The 20,107-nt window shown below is 55.2% G+C and overlaps 7 protein-coding genes across 7 annotated transcripts, besides 2 other annotated features; all 7 read left to right on the plus strand.

Annotated features, from left to right (window-relative positions):
• Positions 1-675: 675 nt before the first annotated feature.
• Positions 676-1,484, plus strand: CGCA056_v015148 (uncharacterized protein; the record flags this gene model as incomplete). Its single annotated transcript, XM_037330389.1, has 3 exons — positions 676-945; positions 1,031-1,130; positions 1,201-1,484. The coding sequence occupies 3 exons, from the start codon at positions 676-678 to the stop codon at positions 1,482-1,484; spliced, it is 654 nt and encodes a 217-aa protein (XP_037171217.1).
• Positions 1,485-3,586: 2,102 nt separating this feature from the next.
• On the plus strand, positions 3,587-4,250 carry ctxA-4 (Cholera enterotoxin subunit A; the record flags this gene model as incomplete). Its single annotated transcript, XM_037330390.1, has 2 exons — positions 3,587-4,135; positions 4,188-4,250. 2 exons carry the CDS (start codon positions 3,587-3,589, stop codon positions 4,248-4,250), a joined length of 612 nt encoding a protein of 203 aa, XP_037171218.1.
• Positions 4,251-5,798: 1,548 nt separating this feature from the next.
• CGCA056_v015150 (uncharacterized protein) lies at positions 5,799-6,986 on the plus strand (the record flags this gene model as incomplete). Its single annotated transcript, XM_037330391.1, has 1 exon — positions 5,799-6,986. The coding sequence occupies one exon, from the start codon at positions 5,799-5,801 to the stop codon at positions 6,984-6,986; it is 1,188 nt and encodes a 395-aa protein (XP_037171216.1).
• Positions 6,987-7,269: 283 nt separating this feature from the next.
• Positions 7,270-8,464, plus strand: CGCA056_v015151 (uncharacterized protein; the record flags this gene model as incomplete). The annotated part of the gene is made up of 2 exons (XM_037330392.1): positions 7,270-8,154; positions 8,210-8,464. The coding sequence occupies 2 exons, from the start codon at positions 7,270-7,272 to the stop codon at positions 8,462-8,464; spliced, it is 1,140 nt and encodes a 379-aa protein (XP_037171221.1).
• Positions 8,465-10,842: 2,378 nt separating this feature from the next.
• CGCA056_v015152 (uncharacterized protein) lies at positions 10,843-12,713 on the plus strand (the record flags this gene model as incomplete). Its single annotated transcript, XM_037330393.1, has 3 exons — positions 10,843-11,434; positions 11,505-12,033; positions 12,122-12,713. 3 exons carry the CDS (start codon positions 10,843-10,845, stop codon positions 12,711-12,713), a joined length of 1,713 nt encoding a protein of 570 aa, XP_037171215.1.
• A 1,054-nt stretch (positions 12,714-13,767) lies between these two features.
• Positions 13,768-14,849, plus strand: CGCA056_v015153 (uncharacterized protein; the record flags this gene model as incomplete). Its single annotated transcript, XM_037330394.1, has 4 exons — positions 13,768-13,981; positions 14,051-14,155; positions 14,217-14,521; positions 14,625-14,849. 4 exons carry the CDS (start codon positions 13,768-13,770, stop codon positions 14,847-14,849), a joined length of 849 nt encoding a protein of 282 aa, XP_037171220.1.
• Positions 14,850-15,105: 256 nt separating this feature from the next.
• Positions 15,106-16,624, plus strand: CGCA056_v015154 (uncharacterized protein; the record flags this gene model as incomplete). Its single annotated transcript, XM_037330395.1, has 2 exons — positions 15,106-15,349; positions 15,975-16,624. The coding sequence occupies 2 exons, from the start codon at positions 15,106-15,108 to the stop codon at positions 16,622-16,624; spliced, it is 894 nt and encodes a 297-aa protein (XP_037171219.1).
• A 571-nt stretch (positions 16,625-17,195) lies between these two features.
• Positions 17,196-17,211: a sequence feature (Short protein (CGCA056_v015155, KAF5483095.1) was converted to a misc_feature.).
• A 52-nt stretch (positions 17,212-17,263) lies between these two features.
• Positions 17,264-17,298: a sequence feature (Short protein (CGCA056_v015155, KAF5483095.1) was converted to a misc_feature.).
• The last annotated feature ends 2,809 nt before the right edge of the window (positions 17,299-20,107 follow it).

The following is a 20,107-nucleotide window of genomic DNA, read 5'->3' on the forward strand; positions in this document are numbered from 1 at the left end:
TTCCCGTAGGATCCCAACACCTTTAGAGCAATACAGGCTCTTCTAGCCAGGAGAGCTAATTAGACCGATGTTGACGCAGTTGAGGTCTACGTAAAGCCCAACCGCGGTCAAGCATGTGCCTCAACCGGCGCGGAGCAAAGCTGTCTGTCACAAGGGAGCACCCATGATCAGAGGCTGACGATGATGCGACCAGCCTATCCGTCTGTTATTACTATCCTATGTGTATCTCTCTACGTCCTCGGCTCTGCTGAGTGGGACCCTCTTGTTATATAGGGAACAGCCATTGAGAGGATTAGGAGGCTCTTCGACCGACACAAAGGTACTTATCACAGCCCGTTTTACTCCCGCTGTCTGCCGGCCTATTGCTACTAAAGATCGTACGTTCCCCAGCAAGCCACACGCCGCGTTTATCGAATCACTATCTCCGACTTGTTCTCTTTCGAAATGTCGTCTCCTATATCTCAGGGCTGGCTGGCCAGGTGTTTGGGCTCCTTGTGCTCTTCACTCTCTTCCAAAGCATCGCAGCTCAGGATCTCGGCCTTCAACTTGACAAACACGCCCGGGATAAAGAGCAGCATATCCTTTACTCCTCTAAGCTCACCTTCACTAGAGACACAACAACACTTTTCAACAACGACCAAACTCTATAGGCTTGCTGACTTAGCGTATACCCAAATGCAGGCCAAGTTCAATGTTGATCACATCAGGGCACAGGACCAGCCCGCCATGATAGCCGTTATGGCCGTTGAAAACAACATCTTTATCTCGTCCAGCCAGAAGGGAGACGGCCCTTCTCTATACGGCTACGGCCCCCAGCACCCCAAACCACGAGTCGTCGCTGCCCTTAACCGGTGCCAAGCCAGACTACAGAGCCAAAAGAAGGTCCCAGTCAACCAGAAGCATCGAACCGAGGCCGGCTGTGCGGAGATTTTCGCTGTTCACCAGGTAGGTCCTGCTCCTTCCGCTACCAGGTCCTTCCCCTGGATCAAGGCGCCAAACACCGACTCCTCTATATCTAACACCTCCTAAGTACCATTTGGACAGCGATAGCTCGCAGCAAGCTAACAATCACCCACGCTCCATCCGCATCGTGGCCTACGGTAAAGGGGGCCGGACAGGCGTCGCAGGCCGTAAGTTTATACTTGTCCTGCTACATGTATGCTACATGGGTGACGTCGTGCTAACGGGCTCACTGAACAGCTCAAAACCCCTGTGGCGGCGGTGAAGTCGTTAACCAAGAGGGTCGCCTAACGTGGGGGTGCAAGCAGTTCATGGCGGACGAAGGGATCGTCGTGCCACGGAAGCCCGGCAAGAAAGTCGACATAAAACTACCACAGCCGTTCCCAACGTTCACCCATAAGCAAATTAGCATCGTACCCCAAGCCTCTCCACGCCGAGCGCGCCTAGAGGGGCAAGCATCAAGGAACCAGCCAGCAGGGATGCTTCGCAGAACATCCGCCAAGCCAATAGACACCATATTCTAGATCTCAGCAGCGGTCGCGGTCGATCATTTGATTAGTAGCTGAGATCCACGCCATGAAATAAACGTGAGCTCCTCAACCGAGATACTCAGTAGCTGGGCTTTCAGGCGAGGGAAGGGCGACGGTTCGGACCGCGGGATAGACAGCTAGCCGTCCGGCGACCGTACACTGTCTGACGGTCCATAAAAGAGCCAACTTCATACCAGGCCATATGTGAGAGGCTGTTTGGTTTCACAGCTGGAAGCGGTGAGCTATAAGGTACGAACAAGGCGAGATTGAGAGCAGGTCGGGAGGGGGGTGTGTTACGACCGCTACAGTTGGTCCCTGTAGGATTGTAACTATATAGTACAGAACAGGAGATAATGACATCGGATTTGTCATTACCGAAGCTTTTGCTTTGTGCCACAGTTGGTTGCCCTGACCCGCTTGTAAAAGGGGGGGGAGTAGATAGATAGTCAAAATCAGAGCTAATACTGATACCTCTCCACCCACCTCTATAAACATCCCAAATCCGTCCCTATCCGGCTACAGCCTACAAGTCAACCCTACCCAACCGTAAGATAGGCTTACCTCTCTGTATATTTAATGTCTTCCAGTCTTGTCACGCATATAGTAATCTATGCCGAAAGCCCTACAATGCGGCCTAGTAGGCACGTGTTACGGTCAGCTATCCGACAGTAGGGTCTGCTAACAGAAGCTGGGGATTGATACGTTCTAACAGTACACTAGGTCGTGGTCGTAGGTCGTAGTTCGTAGGCTGTAGTAGATCGGGTCTTCAGAGGCTAAGGTGATCAGTCTTAGACTCAACAAGTGATTCGCAGTGAAGGTAAGCTGAGAGTATCCGTGAGGATGAATACTAAGTTGATTGCTGAAGAGCTATGGAAGTCTGACCATGAGCCAGGCTCAGGGTCATACTATATACAAGTCTAATTCTGAACATGTTCCTTTGTACCTTGGGTCGATCTGGATCATTCTGATCCAGAACGATCGTTTGGCCCCCAAGTCGTGTTGGATCATATTGATCCAATATGATCGTTATCTTATCATCACGTGACTTGGACCATAGTTCTTCCGTTACCGAGTGAGTCCCTGTTGTTCCCGTGATCCTGCAGTACAAATGTCCTGTCCTAGCCGCCCGATGCCCAAGTGGGTCGGTTAACTGTTATCCATGCATAACGGGTCGTAACAGCACGGTATTACCGAGAAAAAAGAAAAAAAAGAAAAAACTAAAACAAACTGGTGGTCCGTTCGGCGACACCGCCATGTCGAGCTAAGCTCGGCTTACTACAAAGACACACAGCCTGTAAGCTCTCCTTATCAGCACTCTTACTAACAGACCATTATCAGTGTACCAGGACCAAAAAGAGTAAACGGGGGTAAAGCTTTGACCCGGAGTATAAATTATAAACCAGCTTGGGACAGTGGCTGAAAACAACCGTTCCGGGTTAAACCAAAAAAACCAAAGGGATAATGGGGTGAAAAAAAGAAAACAAGAAAAATAAAATAAAATGCAAGGCCGACTAAGACGACACTAGCATCAAACGCATTCAATTTAGGATTTAGAGTGGGTTGGGTTTCTCCCGCCAAGGCTCACAGCGGGGCGACTAGAAATCGTAACTTATCCCAGCCGATACTATCTTCGCCAACGCCGACGCCGTTTACTAAGCAGATCATCTTGTTAGGCTGGACAACCTGCCTTTCCGCTACTATATATATTTCTATCACCTTGTGGGGATTCCACATACTGCGAAGATGTGCCCTGAATCATGAGCCCAGGAATCCGACGGTTGACGTGACAGGGTGCAACGCAGTGCTGTCAACGCTAGGTATAAAACCCCACGCCAACGTCGTCACGCTAACCCAACAGGACCTGTTCCCAAACTCCCTTCTCCTGTCAGCCGTTCGCCTTCTCTATTTCCCATCCCTCGCCTACCTTTCCGACCCAGGGTGTACCTTCTCCCGCCCCATTCGGTTAAACGGTAACATTCGTCTTCGTTCGAATGTTTGGACAACGACCCCTTCTTCTCTTCGTCTTATGGGCCCACCTATGGTACGTCTTTTGCCATGGAGCCCCAACGACGGTCAAATACGTGTATCGTGGAGATATGAGACCCCCTAAGGAGATCAAAAGGCTTGGGGGATTCCTCCCGAAGGGCCAGACAGGCTTCCAGTCTCAACCCCCAAACACCAGCCTCTTCAATCACATGAAAGGTACCCCCAACATCCAGAGCCGGGACGATGACGGGTTCGTTTCCACCAGTGCCAGCGAACCCGTGGCAGCGACATTTGTTTACAAGAAACCTTCCGCCTTCGTGTACAAGATCCACGCCACGCCTAACATGGTCGACACCGTCGGCACCCTTGGCAAATACAGCGACTTCGACGCGGAAGAAGAGTTCGCGGCGCTAGGAGGTATCAAGTATGACCAGATTGTTTCCTGGAGGACGTTGGATGGCAGGAACCTCGGAAAGTCAACGCCAAACAAGGACTTTGACAGGAGAAAGTACAGCTCGTCGGTCGCCGGCGGCGTGCAATATCAGCTGGCCGGTTTCCCTCCAAACCACAAGGCTTGGCGCGAAGAGCCCTGGAAGAAGCACAAGCCCACAAAACGCGACATTGATAAGGGACCAGACCCGGATCTCGGTTTCGCAGAGGTATGCATCGTGGGATTGTCTGGTGTGGCCCTCGAAGCTAACTCATGACAAGCAAACCTCGCCACACAGCTCGTCTTCGGGCGTCCTGCCACCGCGAGAGCCCTCTAGTGAGTGAGGGGTCCCTCCCAACGCCACGTGAAAACCCTACTCAGTTATTCCATGCCGGAACGCGTCGAGATACGGCCGTCCGTGTACAGCCATTGGCCCGACTTGTCCGGAGCCCCACCCGTCACCCCCTGCCCGACTTGGAAATCTCGACGCGTTCCCTAGGGTCTCTGATTGGCCGGCATGGACTTCAGTGTCTCCACCTTCAATTGAAATCTCGACGCGTTCCGAAATAAACCCCTAACATACTGGCAACTTCAAACACCTACTAGGTGATGGTTGAAATCCTAACATACTGGCAACTTCAAACACCTAACATACTGGCAACTTCAAACACCTACTAGGTGATGGTTGAAATCCTCACCAAATGGAAAAGTGGGGGGTGACATACATGGGGTAGGTGTTGGTTGAAGAGGTAGGGGGTAGGTGTTGGAAGAAGATCTCAGCGAATTCTGCAGTAAAAAGTGTGCATTTAACTGCAAAATATAACGTCAATTCAGGACATGAAGTGTGCTCAGTTTGGAGGTAAAACTACGACAGATTGATTTATAAGTGAATTTATTGCTGAAGCTACAGTTTTGATGTGGTGTTCGCTGCTCCACCCCCCCGCGTTGATGCTATTGGACCGCACCGCCAATTCCACCATGGACAACTGGCCCGTGCGCTCAAGAGCATTCCACTTGGGCAGGAAGTTGATGGATGGCACTCACAAGTTACTATGGTTACCCAGAGTGGGTAGTAGAAAACATTCATAGAGCAAAAAGCATAAGTCAGTGTATCAATAACAGGAACAGGGACAGATATCTTGATCTAAAGAGAATTATAACAACGGCGTTGAAGATGGATCCATTTATGGTTGCTGAGCCGTTTCGTCTGCTTATCTGCACAGTTTGTCAGTTTGCAGTAGTTGCTGACGAGTCGGCCGCACATCTGAGAACGCGTCATTCGTCCATCAAACCCAAAGAAAGATGTGCTATTATCTGCAAGATCGAGCAAGAGACGTCGGTTTATAAGACACAGTCTGAAGTTGCAGAGCTAAAGCACCCCAGCCCACATATAGCAGCAATCCCATATCTCATGGCGCCCCGTAACGACGGTATACGATGCGACACGTGCTCGTATGTATGCATCCGGCTGCAGACCATGCAGCAGCACTGTCGAGAGAAACATAGGTGGGTGAATAAGTAGAAGAAGGGGGGAGACGTGAGCAAAAAAAGCCAGCAGCCCCGACAGCTGCCATGGACAACGGGCGTCCAATGCCAACGCTTCTTTCCCGGCCGAGTCGGCAGCCAGTGGTTCGAGGTGGCCCGGAGACAGACGGCCGACGAGTCTGCAGAAGCCGCTCCAAACAGAAGCCCAGCACGGCAGGCGATGGACCGCGTCCGAGATCTCCGGAAAGTCCAAGCAGAACGTGTGAAGACGAGCCACGACGAGCTGATCCGCGTCGCCAACGAAAGACTGGAGTCCAGCCCGTGGCTGGCCCGTGTAGGATGGGCGGTGCACTTAAAAGGGCTCAGTGCCAGCGCACTCTTCAACACAACAGCTCCCATCAATGAAGATGAGGTCGTGCTTCAGGCGATGTGGGCGACGGTTCGACCGCGTGCTGGACCAGGCTCGAGCAACGTCTGCGCCCAATACCGTCGGGCTGGCCGTGCTGTTCGAGGCGCAGCGTACAGAAGCGCACGTCAAGCCAAGGCGGCCGTTCGACAACCGCATGGAGGACGACACGTGGGCGAGATACAAGGGCGTGTGGCTATGTCTGCTGTGTGTCTGGTTCCGCACGCAGGAAATGGACGACGACAAGCGGCCACCGTATAAACTGACGCCGTCACAGGCAGAAGCGTGGGACTTGTTCGAGCAGATGGCGGAAGTAGCCAGCACGGGGACGGGGCATCAGACGCAGGAGAAGCTGGAACGCGCAGCACTCGACATGCTCATCAGCATGCTGGACCACCAGCTGAAGGGCGGAGACTACAGCAGTGCTCTTCTCAGCGCTCTCGCGGTGATGGGCATTGCCGAGAATGGCGGCTGGGTTCAGATCACGGACTACACGACGAAGTACTCGGCCGTGGTCAAGGTAGCGCGCATGCTGGTGATCCATCAGGCATACACCGAGCGTCGTGACGAGGTCGCCGAGCTGGAAACGTCTCTGGGGAAGGATGAAGCAGAGGACGCGGCGCGGAGTTTATTCCAGCACACGCGGGCGAAGGTGCGGCGGTTCATGACGCGGACGACGGGCGACAAGGATGCGGAGCCGACACCGAAGGACTGGATTCTCGAGACGCGGACGTACGGGATGCACATCCAATATAACACAGCAGCGGCCGGTGTCATCGACTGGGTCGGTGATCGCGTGTCATACAGACGGGTACGGTTCACGATGGGGCAGCTGTCGGACGCACTACATGAGCTGGTCCGAGAGACGCGGGAGCTGCTCGCAGAGCTGACGGCGACGGAGGATTCGGGTTCGGCGGACGGTCCGGAAAGCGACGTCCGGTCACAGCTGCCAGCCATCCCATGGTCGTCGATCGAAGACGACCACAGCGAGACAAAGCCCGGGTACTCGTTTCTCGCCGACGACCGCAACAGCTGGGTTTCCGCCGGGGACGGCTGGCTGTTCATGCGGCTGGCGCGGTCGCCCGCCGCTGCGGAACGGTGGGGACTGAGCAGCATAGGCAACGGTCGCGGGACGACAGACCGGCCGTTCCAGCCGTCAGCCGTGCAGGAGTTCGGTAGGACGTTTTGAACGACTCCGCGAGCGACTGTGGATGCTTCTGCACATGCTCGGCGGACAGCCGGCGCGGGCGAGCGAGCTCGCAGGTCTGCGGACGGTCAACACGGTCAACGGGGGCGTCCGCAACATCATGGTGCACGACAAAATGTTGTGCTTCATCACAGCGTACCACAAAGGATACCGGACGACCGGGCAGGCGAAGGTGATCCACCGATATCTCCCGAGGGAGGTCGGCGAGCTTATCATATGGTTTCTCTGGCTCATATTGCCGTTCTGGCAGGAGGTGTAGGGCATCATGCACGAGGCCAGCGGGTACAGCGCGTTCATATGGGCGGACGACATCATCCGGCAGAGGGACTCGGAAGAAAGCAGCGCGGCGGCAGGATTAGAAGAGCAAAGTGGTGACAACATGGATATCGGGGATGGCAACAATCACAGTGCAAATGCAGATGAGGCTGGGGATGAGAGCACAAGTGTGGGCGACTGGACGTGGAAAGAGGAGCGAACGTGGACGACAGACAGGGCGCGGCGGATCATGCAACGGACCAGCATGAGACTGCTGGGATGCCAGGTCAACGTGAGCATGTGGCGGCACATCGCCATCGGCATCGCTAACCGCTACTTGAACGAGTCGTTCGGCCGGCCGGGCGGAGACGACGCCGGCGTGGGATCGGAAGAGGGGACGGACGAGGTCGAGGACAGCCCGTGGGACTTGCAGGCGGGGCACAGCACGCGGATAGCGGGCATGATCTACGCGCGAGAGCTCATGCAGTTCGGCAGCGGTCTCGCGGCGAGGCAGCAACAGTTCCGCCGAGTCAGCCGTCAGTGGCACAGGTTTCTGGGCTTCGGCGCCGAGGATTCGGAGTCGAAATGGGGTCCCGCGGGCTGCAAGAGGAAAAAGACGGAGGCGTACGAAGGGCCACGGCTCGCAGCCAGGCTCCGACGGTTTGAGAAGCTGAGGAGAATCGACTTGGAGGGCCAGCTGCGGCAGATGACGGGTGACGACTCGGCGATGTTCCGCGGGAACCAGAGAGAAGCGGTGCTCGCCATCGCCAGCGGGCACACGCCGATCGTGCAGGTGATGGGGACGGGCGGGTGGCAAGAGCGTCTCGTTCATGCTGCCGGCGTTCTGCTCGCCGGACGGAGTGACGGTGGTCGTGACGCCGCTGGTGGCGCTGCGGTCGGATCTGCACAGGCGATGCGTCAAGGCGGGGATCACATCTCACGTGTGGCAGGGCCGGAAGAACAACCAGGCGGCGTCCATCATCTTCGTCACGCCCGAGTCAGCCGTCACAAAGGGGTTCAGGGACTTCATCGCACGGCTGGAAGGGAGGCAGGCGCTGGACCGCGTCGTCGTGGACGAATGCCACGTCGTGCTCGAGGGGTCACGGAGCTTCCGGCCGCGGCTCAGAGAGCTCGGAGAGGCGATTCGCGAGTTCGGCGTACAGACGATATGCTTGACGGCGACACTTGCGCCGACGGACGAGTAGCGCGGCCCCACGGGACGGGTCGGGCCAGGGTAGGGTTAGGCAAAACGAAAAAAAACGGGACATATTTATTGACATTTCAACGAAGCAACACATATATAGGTACACAAGGTATTAAGATGGACAGTTAGATTAATAGATAGTCGTAGCAGCAGTAGTGAACTAGGCTAGCGAAGTTGATAGAGGAACCAGTGCCATGCCATGCCCTCGGGGGCATCAACCAGCTCACGCCCTTGGGGGCATAGAAAGTGCCACACCCTCGGGGGCATCAATCAGCTCATGCCCTTGGGGGCATAGAAAGTGCCACGCCCTCGCGGGCATCAACCAGCCGATGCTAGGAAGTTTGATAGCCTCCCATAAAGCTTCGTTCAACAGCGTCCGCTTGGAAAGCGTAAAAGTTTCTATGCTTTTACTTACCTATATCTTCCTTAGCATCGATATCTAGACGCCTAGGCAGGCTAGTCCCACTGCTAACCCCCGCAGGCGCTCAAGTGAAGATGTGCCTACCTGCATGGCTCTCCCAGAGCCTGTATGAGTTGCTACTCAGCCCGGTCCTGTCTATCCCAAGAGGAGGAATACAATCGCTCGAAAGATAGCAAAATCCCTAGAAGGAGGAGGATAGTATAGAGCATAGAACGACAATCCTAGTAAGCATATAGAGCTGGCCAACAGGGAGCACGATATATATAAACAGCCTCAGCAGGAGTAGCAATAGATATATTCACCGATAGATAGATGAACAGATGAATAGAGGAAGAGGAGATTGAGGGTAGAGAAAACGGGGGACGCGTAGGAGATAGAAGAGGGTTAGATATCCTTGGCTATCCACGCGTTTGGTCTAGGCGTGTTTGTCCGCGAGAAGTAAGACCCTGGCCGGAAGCGGACTAATGTATAATGTCGCGTTAAGAGTGAGACCAACGCGTCAAGCAGGGGCAAGACAAGAAGGCCAGCTAACCATAGGATAAACCATCACAAACTCCATCGTCCTAGATAAAGAGTATATCAGGGCACCAGTAAGCAGATATCCGCGCAAAGCCTCAGTCAGTATATAGACATTTGTAAAGGGTGACAGGAAGCATGTTTACTTATGGTATACAGCAAGATGTGCAACTCAGACAGCGCAAATTCATCGTTAATGGGCAAGGGAGAGCCAAGGGAGGACCTCAGGTAGGTCCGGGGCCCTGTTGGTCCCGACCCACTCCATCGGAATAAGCCAGGGCCCGACAGCCGTTGATTATGTAATAGCTAGTTGAGTATCCAACCGGCCGAGCAGATCACTGTGAAATTATGAGTTTGGGGAAGCAAATCGCAAATAGCCCTGCGCATAACGTTCTACCTAGGATAAGGGCAGATGGGATAGTTTAGATAGGAGCGAGCAAAGTGATCTAGAACTCAAACAGGCAAAACAGGCCATCATATAAACAGGTAACATTTTTTCTAAGAAATTTTATCACAACATTAGAATGTTATTGTTCTACAGGGTATGATCATCAACACCGCCACCTAGACAAGATCTGGGAGCAAAGGTTAACATAAGACGCGCTATACTGCAGGTTAAATATATCTACATATCATTACGTATAAACAAGTAGCCGGATCACTACCACTTCTCTTTCTAGTTATAGTCATACATAGGTTGGGCTATGATACCTCAGCTCTAAGGAGGGTATTTCCAACCTTACAACAGACCCTATGTTCAACACCTCTCCCCAGAGTTGTTCCTCAACTAGAAAACAGGAGGGAGCATACGCAGTATAGGCAGGCATAGCTTGTCCTTATTGCCCTAGACTCGTCAGATACCCAGGGCGTCCCAGGAGCTAGCACAGCCAGTGACCCAGCCAGTTAAGGGCGCCAATCCTGAGTATGAAAGACGTGCGATTATGGGGGTAGGACAGCTATTTATCCAGAGGGCGACTAATAGTGCGTATAAGTGTTCATAGCACCACCTATCATAGGTGTATTCCGACGCCTGATCTGTTTATTACCTTACAGCATGACCTGAGGTTAGTTATGCCGCTGCTGCTGCTGCTGCTACCGGACGTGAATACGCTAACTGTGGTGGGGTGAGTCAGCTCCCTCTGCTGCGTAGCCGTCCCCCACCTAGCATATAAAAACATAGAAGATTAGTGTACTACAGCAGCCTCGGACCAATCGCATCCGGCCGCCCTGCCAAATACGCACCCCTTCCAAGCATCCATCATCCCATCTTCCCGTCTCATTTGTGCACACATCTCATCTGATCACAAGCACCCCCCACCCCTTAACCACCTATCCCTAAGCCCCCAGGGGCAAGAAAGACAAGAAAATTAACGAAGAAACAACAGGAACAGCCAGCACAGGCTATCAGGCGGCAGTTGAAAAATACACTGCATATCACCGCAATGGCCAGAGTGCTCAGCGACAAGCGGAAGAGGAAGTGTGATGAGGGCGATAGAAAGAAAGCAGCAACAGCGGCATCAGCATCAGGGCTGAGGAGGCGGGTCCGGGCCAGGAGAGAAGATGAGATCAGCTCCCCCTTTACAGAAACATCGTCCGCGCGAGAACGGGCGCGACCTTTCCTCCTCGCCGTTGCCAGGATGCCCATCGACGTGCTGGACACAGCCTGGAGCGTCGGCAGGAACCGCCCTATTAACGCAGCCCACGTCCAGGAGCTGTTACACGCATTCAGGAGCGGCGGGCTGGAACGGCGGGCGCCGGAGAACCGGATCACCGTCCTCTGCAGCGCCGAGGCAGTCAGCCTTATGCAGCAGGACGGTGGCGGCATAGAGGGGCGAGAGGAGGACGACGGAGAGGACGACAACGATGATAACGACAGTCCTTGCGAGCTCTCCTTTTTACGCTGGGCCGAAGTGAGCGGGGGCCAGGCCGAGGTCATGGCCGGCCAGCACCGTATCCAGGCGCTCCGCGAGTACGTCAAGGAGACGGGCGCACCAGGCTCCGACCTATGGTGGGCGTGCGAGCTGTATGACAAAGGTATAGCCCCCAAGCTCAAGGCATGAGCCTGTGTTCACAAGAGGCTAACGGACGACATGGAAACCCAAAGACCGCCTGCCGCGCGACCTGAACGTCAAGCTCCGCGTCAACAGGCGCGATCCAAGCCTGCCCGACAATCACGGGCAGATCTGGACGCAGCTTGCGTCCATCGCCTGCATAGGAGGGCAGGCAGACGGACAGCTAGGCGGGGAGGACGCCGCCGTAGACCAGCACGTCGTCGAGGCACTCCGCCTCGGCGGCGAGAAGCATTTCCCAACGCGGAGGCTCGTTACGTTGTGGAACCACCAGAGATGGCGGCCTGTCACGACGCAGTGGTGCTGCACAAGGCTGGGGTTAGACACCTTCAATATTTCATACTTTGAGTGGATTGCTAGCCTCCGCATCGACGAGTACTGGATTGATGCCCTTAACGAGGTTCTCAGCGTTTTAGCCGACCTACCCGCGGACGAGCAGGTCTACATCACGCCCGCCGACTGGGACAGGCTCTCAACTTGCCAAGCCGCCCCCGATATTACGAGCGTATTCTACACGTCCGGACAGCAGCAGGCGGGGCTTGAAGCACGTACACGGGTCGACGGGTTCCTTGCGAACATGGACGATCACACCCTACCACCTCGTCCATGATGTTATCACAAACTCGCTGGTGCTTACGTTCCCCGACCTAAGGCGTATCCTCCACTGCAAGAAGACGGAGATCCAGATAGCCGTCCGCGTGCTCTGCCACGTGATCTGCTGGATCAGTCCAGAGCAAGCTGCAGCTGTCGACAACGTCAGGCCTAAGGATAGGAATAAGCCCCTCCTCCGGGGAGCACCTGTCGATAGCGCTAGACGACCCTCGCCTCCCATAGGGGCTGGGCTCCCGGGGCCTTCCCCCGCGATCGCAGCAGTACAGCTCCAGCGACGTATTCTGGACTTCGTACGGGACAACCTAGCCGAGTTCCGGGCGCCGGAGCTGCTCCCACTCCTGGATGATGACGCGATAGGCGATGAGGAGCAGGACAGCGAAGACGGCTTATACGGGCAGCGCTTCAAGCACGTGGCGTGGGCGCGTCTGCTGAAGATGGTGCGTCAGTCAACCGACAGGGAGGGCCACACGCTACGCCCGTTGTGGACGACGGAGTGCGCAACAAGGAGGAGCGAGCGCCAGGCCAAGGCCTCTACCCTCGTGCAGGGGTTCTGCGCCAATCTGTTCAAGCTCGCCGGCCAGCAGGACGTCGCAGCTAGACAAGCTACCAGCAGAAGGTGGAGGAGCTCGTAAACGCCTACCTCACGCCCTCCAACGGATCTGCAGCAGCGCTGGACTGCCCTGGCGACGAGGACCAGCCGACCACAGGACGCGCCCCGCCATCACCCACTAAGCAGTCTGCGCGCCAGCGCCCAACACGAGCAGCAGCAACAAACAATAGCAATGATGATGATGACGACGACGATGCTCGAGGTGTTTCACAGCCCAGGCGCCGTCGGTAACAGTATTCCCTCCTCCCCCTCCCTCCCCCCTCCTCCCCTTCCCCCGCCGCCGCCGTCACATCAACAGTGGCGCCCTCTGCCTTCGCCCAAGGCGCCAGCGACCACCGCCAGCCAGAAACCAGTTCCACGCTGGAAGCTGGGGCCTAGAGCTAGGAAACCAGCCAGAGCAGCAGTATAGTAGCAGTCGTGGTCGCGTCTGCAGGCCTGGGGATCCCTTGCATACCTTACATAGACAATTCGTTTGGGAAAGTTGTTCTGAAGAACGCTGCAAGCCTGCCCGTTTGAAACATAGCCAATAGAAGATGCCTCAGCAAATACCTGCGCCCGGCGGGCACATACAAAGAAGGTTGCCTAGTTTCACACTAAGTGGGCCCCCAATTCCAGATGTGCCCCCAGTCCATCCCTTATGAGGTCGTCATCATCAGCTTCACGCCCGGGAGGGCATTTGTGCAGACCGTACATTCTTAGGCAGACGAATGTCAGACCAATTCGAGGTTTTGTTTTTATTGACATGATATCAAGCTGTCTAATAGGGCTTTAGTCTAGTAAGAGGGAAAGAGGATTCCTCCACTCTCCCCGATAAAACACAGGCGGCACATGCTGCATATCTGCCCTCCTGGACTTATAGTGGGTGAGAGTTACACGGGGAGCAGGACAACAAGCAGTAGTCAATACCCTAATAGATAAGTGGTTGGTAAGTAATCTCCTAGTAGATGATATATAGGTAGTCCTACATAGAATCCCTAGAAAGTATAGTACAAGAGACCTCACCTAGCACCTACATACATTACGCACACCAAGACCGTGAATAGTAACACCTAGCATCCCACCGCAGCTACATTAAGATGTCTTTAATCTATGAGGGAGATGTTATCACCGAGTCGCTAGTAGATAGTGATGGCCTACCCGATGCAGAGGATACCTCTAGCCTGGACCATAATAACGATCCCTTCGCCCACAACCAGGACTCAACCCGCCAACATGAGGATGAAGGCGACAATGGGTGGGACGGCCACCGTTGGGCTGTGGACCACTCCTCAGGGCACCACCGGTTCCGAGGTATATATGCGGAAGGAATTAAACTAGCTATGAGAAGAATATGCTAACGCCTCTCACCCCTCTCCTCAGCTAGACGCTTCATCGAAAAGGTCCTCCGAAGTGATTTCGAGCCAGCCGATGCTATCAAGATGCTACAGGAGAAGCACACTATTGACTTTGGGTCTCGCGCTGGAGGTAGCGCGCCAGCGAAGGCCACGGACGCCTTCTTCCCGCAGTTCTTCCTTGACTTCTTCAGCATCGTCGGCAAGCCACGCAGCCCCATCACGAAAAGCGACGGGCCCCGTCTTCGACAACATCGAGTTCTCTCTTGAGTCATACGCAGCGCCCTATAGCGCAAAGCATATCGGCGGCATCCCGTTCGATATCACCGGGCGCACGTTCAGGGTCGCCAAGGCTGGTACCCGAGAGGTCTGGTTCGTCGTCATGCACCCCGTGGCGCACGAGCCGACCTCCAGGGGCGGGGGCCCGCGCGAGAGACAGACGGCCTCAGAGAAGAGCGGGATGCCGGCTGGGTTAGCCCGCGAGCTGGCTGCATATATCGTGGGCGTTCTTCCAGTCGCCGCAGCTGCTTGGCGAGGGGGTTGAGGCCTGCTGGCGGTTGGGGACAAAGAGCACTCAGCGTATAAGCTCAGCTAAGTGGCAGGTCTTCCAGCAGCAGTTCATGGACGGTTTGGGCTGTCTGGGCCAGCAACCACAACCACAATTCATTCTGGCGACGCACGAGCCGGCGTTCCACGCGTATGACTACGGCGCGAATATCGAGATTCAGGTCAGCGATAGCATCTACGACCTGCCGCGCGAGAGGCATATACCCTATGAGGAGGAGGAGGAGGAGGAGGAGGGAGGAGGGCGGGGAGCAGGGCCCTAGAGATGGAAATGTTCAGCAGGACATTGAAGAGCTCTCTCTTAACGATGAACCAAAGAACACACAGCGATGCAGTGGACGGCCGGGAGTAGTACCAGCAGATGCTCAGGGAGAGCAGGGACCTGCAGAGGATGATTATAGAGCTCGACGCCCCGCTTTGATCTCAGCAGTATCAGTGCTATATCGTACGCCCCTTGCAGTCTGTATCAACAGCGAGTCGGGTAGCTCGCAGACGCGCTGCCTCCTCGCCGACCGGAACATGGTGGCGCGAGAGTACCTGGTAACCGCGACTACACCTTCTACCCGCAGGCCTTCCACCCAACGTATGGAAACTCTCATCCAGCCAGCCGCCCGCCTCCTCAACTCGCTCTACACCGCTTATACAGGGAATATGAGCGACCGCAATGAGGGCGCAGACGTGCTGTCGTCGGCTACTTCCAGGGCTACTCCAACATCAAGAGAAGCGGCGCCACAGCGCCAGCGCCCCTCCTCGCAACGAAGGGGTACGTCGCCCAGCAGCGCTAACAGCCCCAACGTCACACACATCCGCCATGTCGTACACAAGAGACAGGCGGGAGAGGCTGCTACGTTGTATCCGTGGCGACCCCACGCCTGAGCAGCCTGAGGAGTCTAAGCCATTTGCGCGAGCGAGCGTCGGCCGCTGGACATCGCTATCGAGAAGGATGAGGGGTAGCATACCGGATGGAGCAGGTTGTATCACCTCAATATACGACATATGGACAGCGTTGAGCGCACATTCGAGAACGTTATTCGCCCTATTTTCCAACTCATGCGCTTCTTCCTCACAGAGCATGAGTCGTATGTCCACATCTTTCGGTCTATACCAGTCGGAATCTTCCCCCGTATCATGTCAGCCTACTGCCGCCTGTTTGAGCTTGCTATCTGTGAGATGGAACGGCTCGTTACGTTGCTGGCGGCGAGCGCGGCCTAGACCTCGCACACTCTGAGGCTGTTGCAGTACTTGACCCGGCTTGGTGGGTATATCTTCACCGGGCCATGAGCGCCACCTGCCGAAGACGGTTGCTCCGGCCGCTAGGCACCATCGACAGCCTTCTGGCTGGGGCGTGGCCCCTATATCGACCCAGCCCGTACTAGACCTCGCTCCAGCCGGGGCAGCGACCTGCTTTTATGGACACCAGCCGGTGGCCCCGCTCCGCGAAGACGGGAAGGCTTATACTGCTCATATTAGCGAGCTACAGCACCACTACGGCGACCGCCTTGCCTCCCACCGGGAGACCGAGATCTGGTTCAGCCAGCTAGGCCGGGACGCATTCAAGAGCCATGCAGCTGTGACGGAATATGTGACGGAACTCATGCGGGAGATGTGGATCCCCCAGACGAAGCTCTTCATAGCTAACCAACTACGGCGCAGGCTGCAAGAAGGTAGTAGCGACACTGGTAGTATGCCTATTACCTTAGAGCAGAAAGAGGCGTGTAAGTCTGCTGTTGAGGCGTGGGAAGCGGCGCCAGACGCCTTCACCCATGTGGCGCTACAGCGGCTAATTGACGGTCTCACCTCAGGCGGCTCGCGCATAAAAATAACCTTGTCGAGGACGCGCACCAGGCACGACTTTGCTACTCAGCTTCTCCGCGTTGTCTCTACTGAGAAGGGGCGGGCAGCATCCGCGCCAGTCAACGCGACATGGCCGGACCATCTACAGGCGGCCATAACTAGCGGCAACCAGGCCAGCAACGGACTCAAGCCCGACGAGTGGGTCTCCGTTGATAGCCAGCAGACTCCTCGCGGCCGGTGTTGAGTGGGTGCCTGACGCCGTCAAGGGCCGCTTAACGTCAAAACCGTCGTCAGCCTGTGCGGCTCGAGAGGGTCGCGCACGTAGTAGTAACCGGCCCGCCAGGCTCCCTGAGGCGGCGGGCGCAGGAAGCTCAAATCAAGCACGAGAAAAAGCTGCGCACGACCGGGCGCTCAGGCAGACGCGCAGAACCATCAACTTCGGCTGCAGCTTCCCCTTCACCGACGTCCCCAGCCTTATTAACGGACGGTTTTCTCAAGGCTTAAGGCGATCTTCTCTAACAAGGGCGATATACAGGTTCTGGACCACTACCAGCCTAGCGAATAAACGTCCTCTACACGCAACAATCGAGGACCCCCTCTGTTGCCTGATGCTGATGATCACATTGACCGTTTTGCTCCTCATCGGAAACGCCAGACGGTCGCGCCTGGTCGCGCAAATTCGGGACCGCAGCAGAGAAAGGACCCCGCCCAGCTGGCCCTCGTTATGGTCAGAGGATGATGTGGTTTCCCTTCTACCCCGCCATCGTTCCCCTGGAAGAAGGGTTTCAAGTGGGACGGCCTATGATGTAGCCGAGATGACGAAGAAGATTGGTACAGTATAACGCAGGGATGGTGTGAGGTTATGATGCTAACAGCGCTGTAGAGCATAAGGAGGTGCAGCAACAGGATGTTGCGTGAGCTGGGTTGGGTCACCTCAAAAAGCAACCGCGACCAGCCCCCGAAACACAGACCTGCAGCTGCGGCCTCAAGAGGACCTCCTCCAGGACACTCCGAGAGCTACGGTCGGCCATTGAAACGACCAGACGACTTTATCAAGCGTGGTCTTCAACAAGCCAGGACAGCATCTGGACGGAGCGTTGCGGCGACATCATCAAGGATCGATAAGGTTATATAAATACAATAAACAGGCGAATAAGGGAATAGAGGATAATAGGAATTGAGTAGGAGATGCAGATGCCTTTGGTTTTTTTTTTTCCCAATTTCGGTGGGCGAATCCGATAGGAGCCAGGTGATGCGTTTCTCCACCAGCCTCTCTTGCTGAGCCATCACGCGGGGGACACATTCGACTGTTATGTCGAAAGGTTGTGTACCTCGCCAACAGGACCAATTATCCTGAGGAAGGAGAGTATAAACGGGGGATTGGAGAGACGAGAGACCTAGATATAGTATATAATGTGAGGCCTAGGCGGTGCCTTGCAGGAGAGGGAATTTTATCAACATATTCGTAAGTATACGTAAGGTTATTGCACTCTGATAGCTTAGAACTGAGAGTGTAAACGAAATAAAGCCTAAACAAGAGATTTCTTGCCAACGGAGAGGGCCCTATGACAAACGGACTGGATATTTGAGATCAGGGCAAAAGGTTGCACAGAAAAAAAGCTTGCAAAAGTTGCGACCCCGCCCCAGGACTCGAACCCGGACCTTCCCCTTAGCTAGAGGGGAGCTCTGCCATTAAGCTGGCAGGCCTCTCATCCCAAACTGGTGATATCTCTGCGACGTTTCACGCCTTTAAGGCATGCGCGGCCGTAGTCTCGCGCGCATGACGGTCGTTTCGGGCATACATACGAATCGAACCCGCCCAGCCCGGCGGCGGCCCGCAGGCGCATCCTAAACCGGCATTGCAACCAGCTGCCGCGCCGCCGCGCTCCTGCAGCGGCGCAACGGGGAAGAAATGGACAAGCGACAGAGGGTGCAAAAAAAGAGGCCCACCCAGGACTCGAACCCAGATCTTCTCCTTAGGGTTAGGAGTGCTCGACTAATTAAGCTGATAGGCCCTCAACCAGTGATTCAGCCTACTACCGTTCTCCTACTTAGGCCTTTCGACGCACGTCAAGCGTTAGGAGTTAGCTTGACAGATTGCTGAGTCGGCGAGGAGCAACGCTTGCGGGCGACGTCGCTGGGCCCGGGATAAGAGCGGGGCCCGCCGCCGTCAGCCCGGCCCGGACGGCGAGGCGGGGCGACGGGGCCGAGGCAGAGGGCGTCAGCCAGCCAATTACGGGGAAGGGGGGGAGGGAAGGAAAGAAAGAAAGAACAAAAAAGAAACGCAAGAAAAAGAAAAAAAAAATGAACGACCTCACCTGGATTCGAACCTGGATCTTCTCCTTAGCTAGAGGAGCGCTCTACCACCAAGCTACGAGGCCTCTCGACTGGTGTTGGGAATGAGGGTGATATCGTTGCCGATAAAGCCTAGCGGCGGATAGCGATGTGATGAGCGAGACGTTGGCAACGGGCGAAAGGACACTTAGCTGTTTGTGTTCGGCGCGTATATAGTGTGCTTAGCAGCTAGGACCTTAGGGATAGATCTATAGGTAATAGGTGATAGGATAGGGAGCTAGATACATAGCTTATATATCACTGAAGCAGGTTAGAGTGGAACAAGAATGCTTTACCTCAGGCGCGGGGTTTTATAACCTTTGTGGACGCGGTGATCTCATACGTTACTAAACTCGCATTACTCACCATGAGATCGTCTTGACCAGGGGAACGCTTCCGACTCTTCTAACCATCTAATGCTGACCGCATAGCCTCAATCTCCTCAGGGCACTTGCGCAAAACCTTTGGTTGAGAAACGTTACGAGGAGCGTGAAACAGAGATAAAACCCATCCACCATACAGTTCCCCAAGTCTATTGCCTCTAACCTGAGGCTATGCTGGAGACGAGGAGCGAGGACCACGTCTTTCGCCCCCCTCCAGTGAATCAACGGACTCGAGAACAAGCTCCCGAAGCGTGTCGCGATGCCCCTCTAGCAACGTCATAAGCTCGTCCCTTGTGCAGTCGACGAACTCGATACGGAGGCTCTGGAGGCTGGGAATTCGAAGATCCTCGGAAAGCCTCGGAAATTGCTGCCTTTCGTCGCGGGGATTGAAGTGTAAGGTGAAGTCGGTCAGCGTGAGAAAAAGACGGAGGAAGCCGCAGAACTCCGGACACCAATCGGAATCCGTAGTCTGGATCGGGTCGGTGTTGGAAACTAGTTTCTTCACATCCTCATCGAATGCGTTCTGGTGGCTGTTTGGGTTGACCAACAAGTAGCAGGGTTTGATGGGAGCAAGCCGATTCTTCAAAGTGTCTACAGACACAGGGATCGTTGATAGCATGCGTGGGGTGACAGAGGTGCAGCCGTCTTCAGATCGCCAAACTGAATATAGAGTCTCTCTACAGCATGGCGACTGTGCAGCAGTCTATGAACAGGGCTCTGATCAACGTGGTGGCAAAGACCATACTGGGCTGGAAGGGAGTGACGAAGCGGTTCGGAAAACGTGCCAATGCGGCGACCGAGTCGAAGGGCCCCCAGGGACGGACGTCGTCGTCAATGCCGACAGCTTTGCAATGAGGGAGGTTGGATAGTGCCTCAACCAAGTCCCTGATCCAGTTCCCTTTCTCAGAAGGAAGTCCCTGTAGCTACCCATTCGGCCATATACCTCTCAATAACAGCCTCGTAAACTGTCATCGCCAAAGTGACAAAGTCTCACCGTAGCTGAGCCTGAT

Source organism: Colletotrichum aenigma, assembly GCF_013390185.1.
Source record: "Colletotrichum aenigma strain Cg56 chromosome Unknown KSG_Cg56_contig45, whole genome shotgun sequence".
NCBI classification, from domain to species: Eukaryota; Fungi; Ascomycota; class Sordariomycetes; order Glomerellales; family Glomerellaceae; genus Colletotrichum; species Colletotrichum aenigma.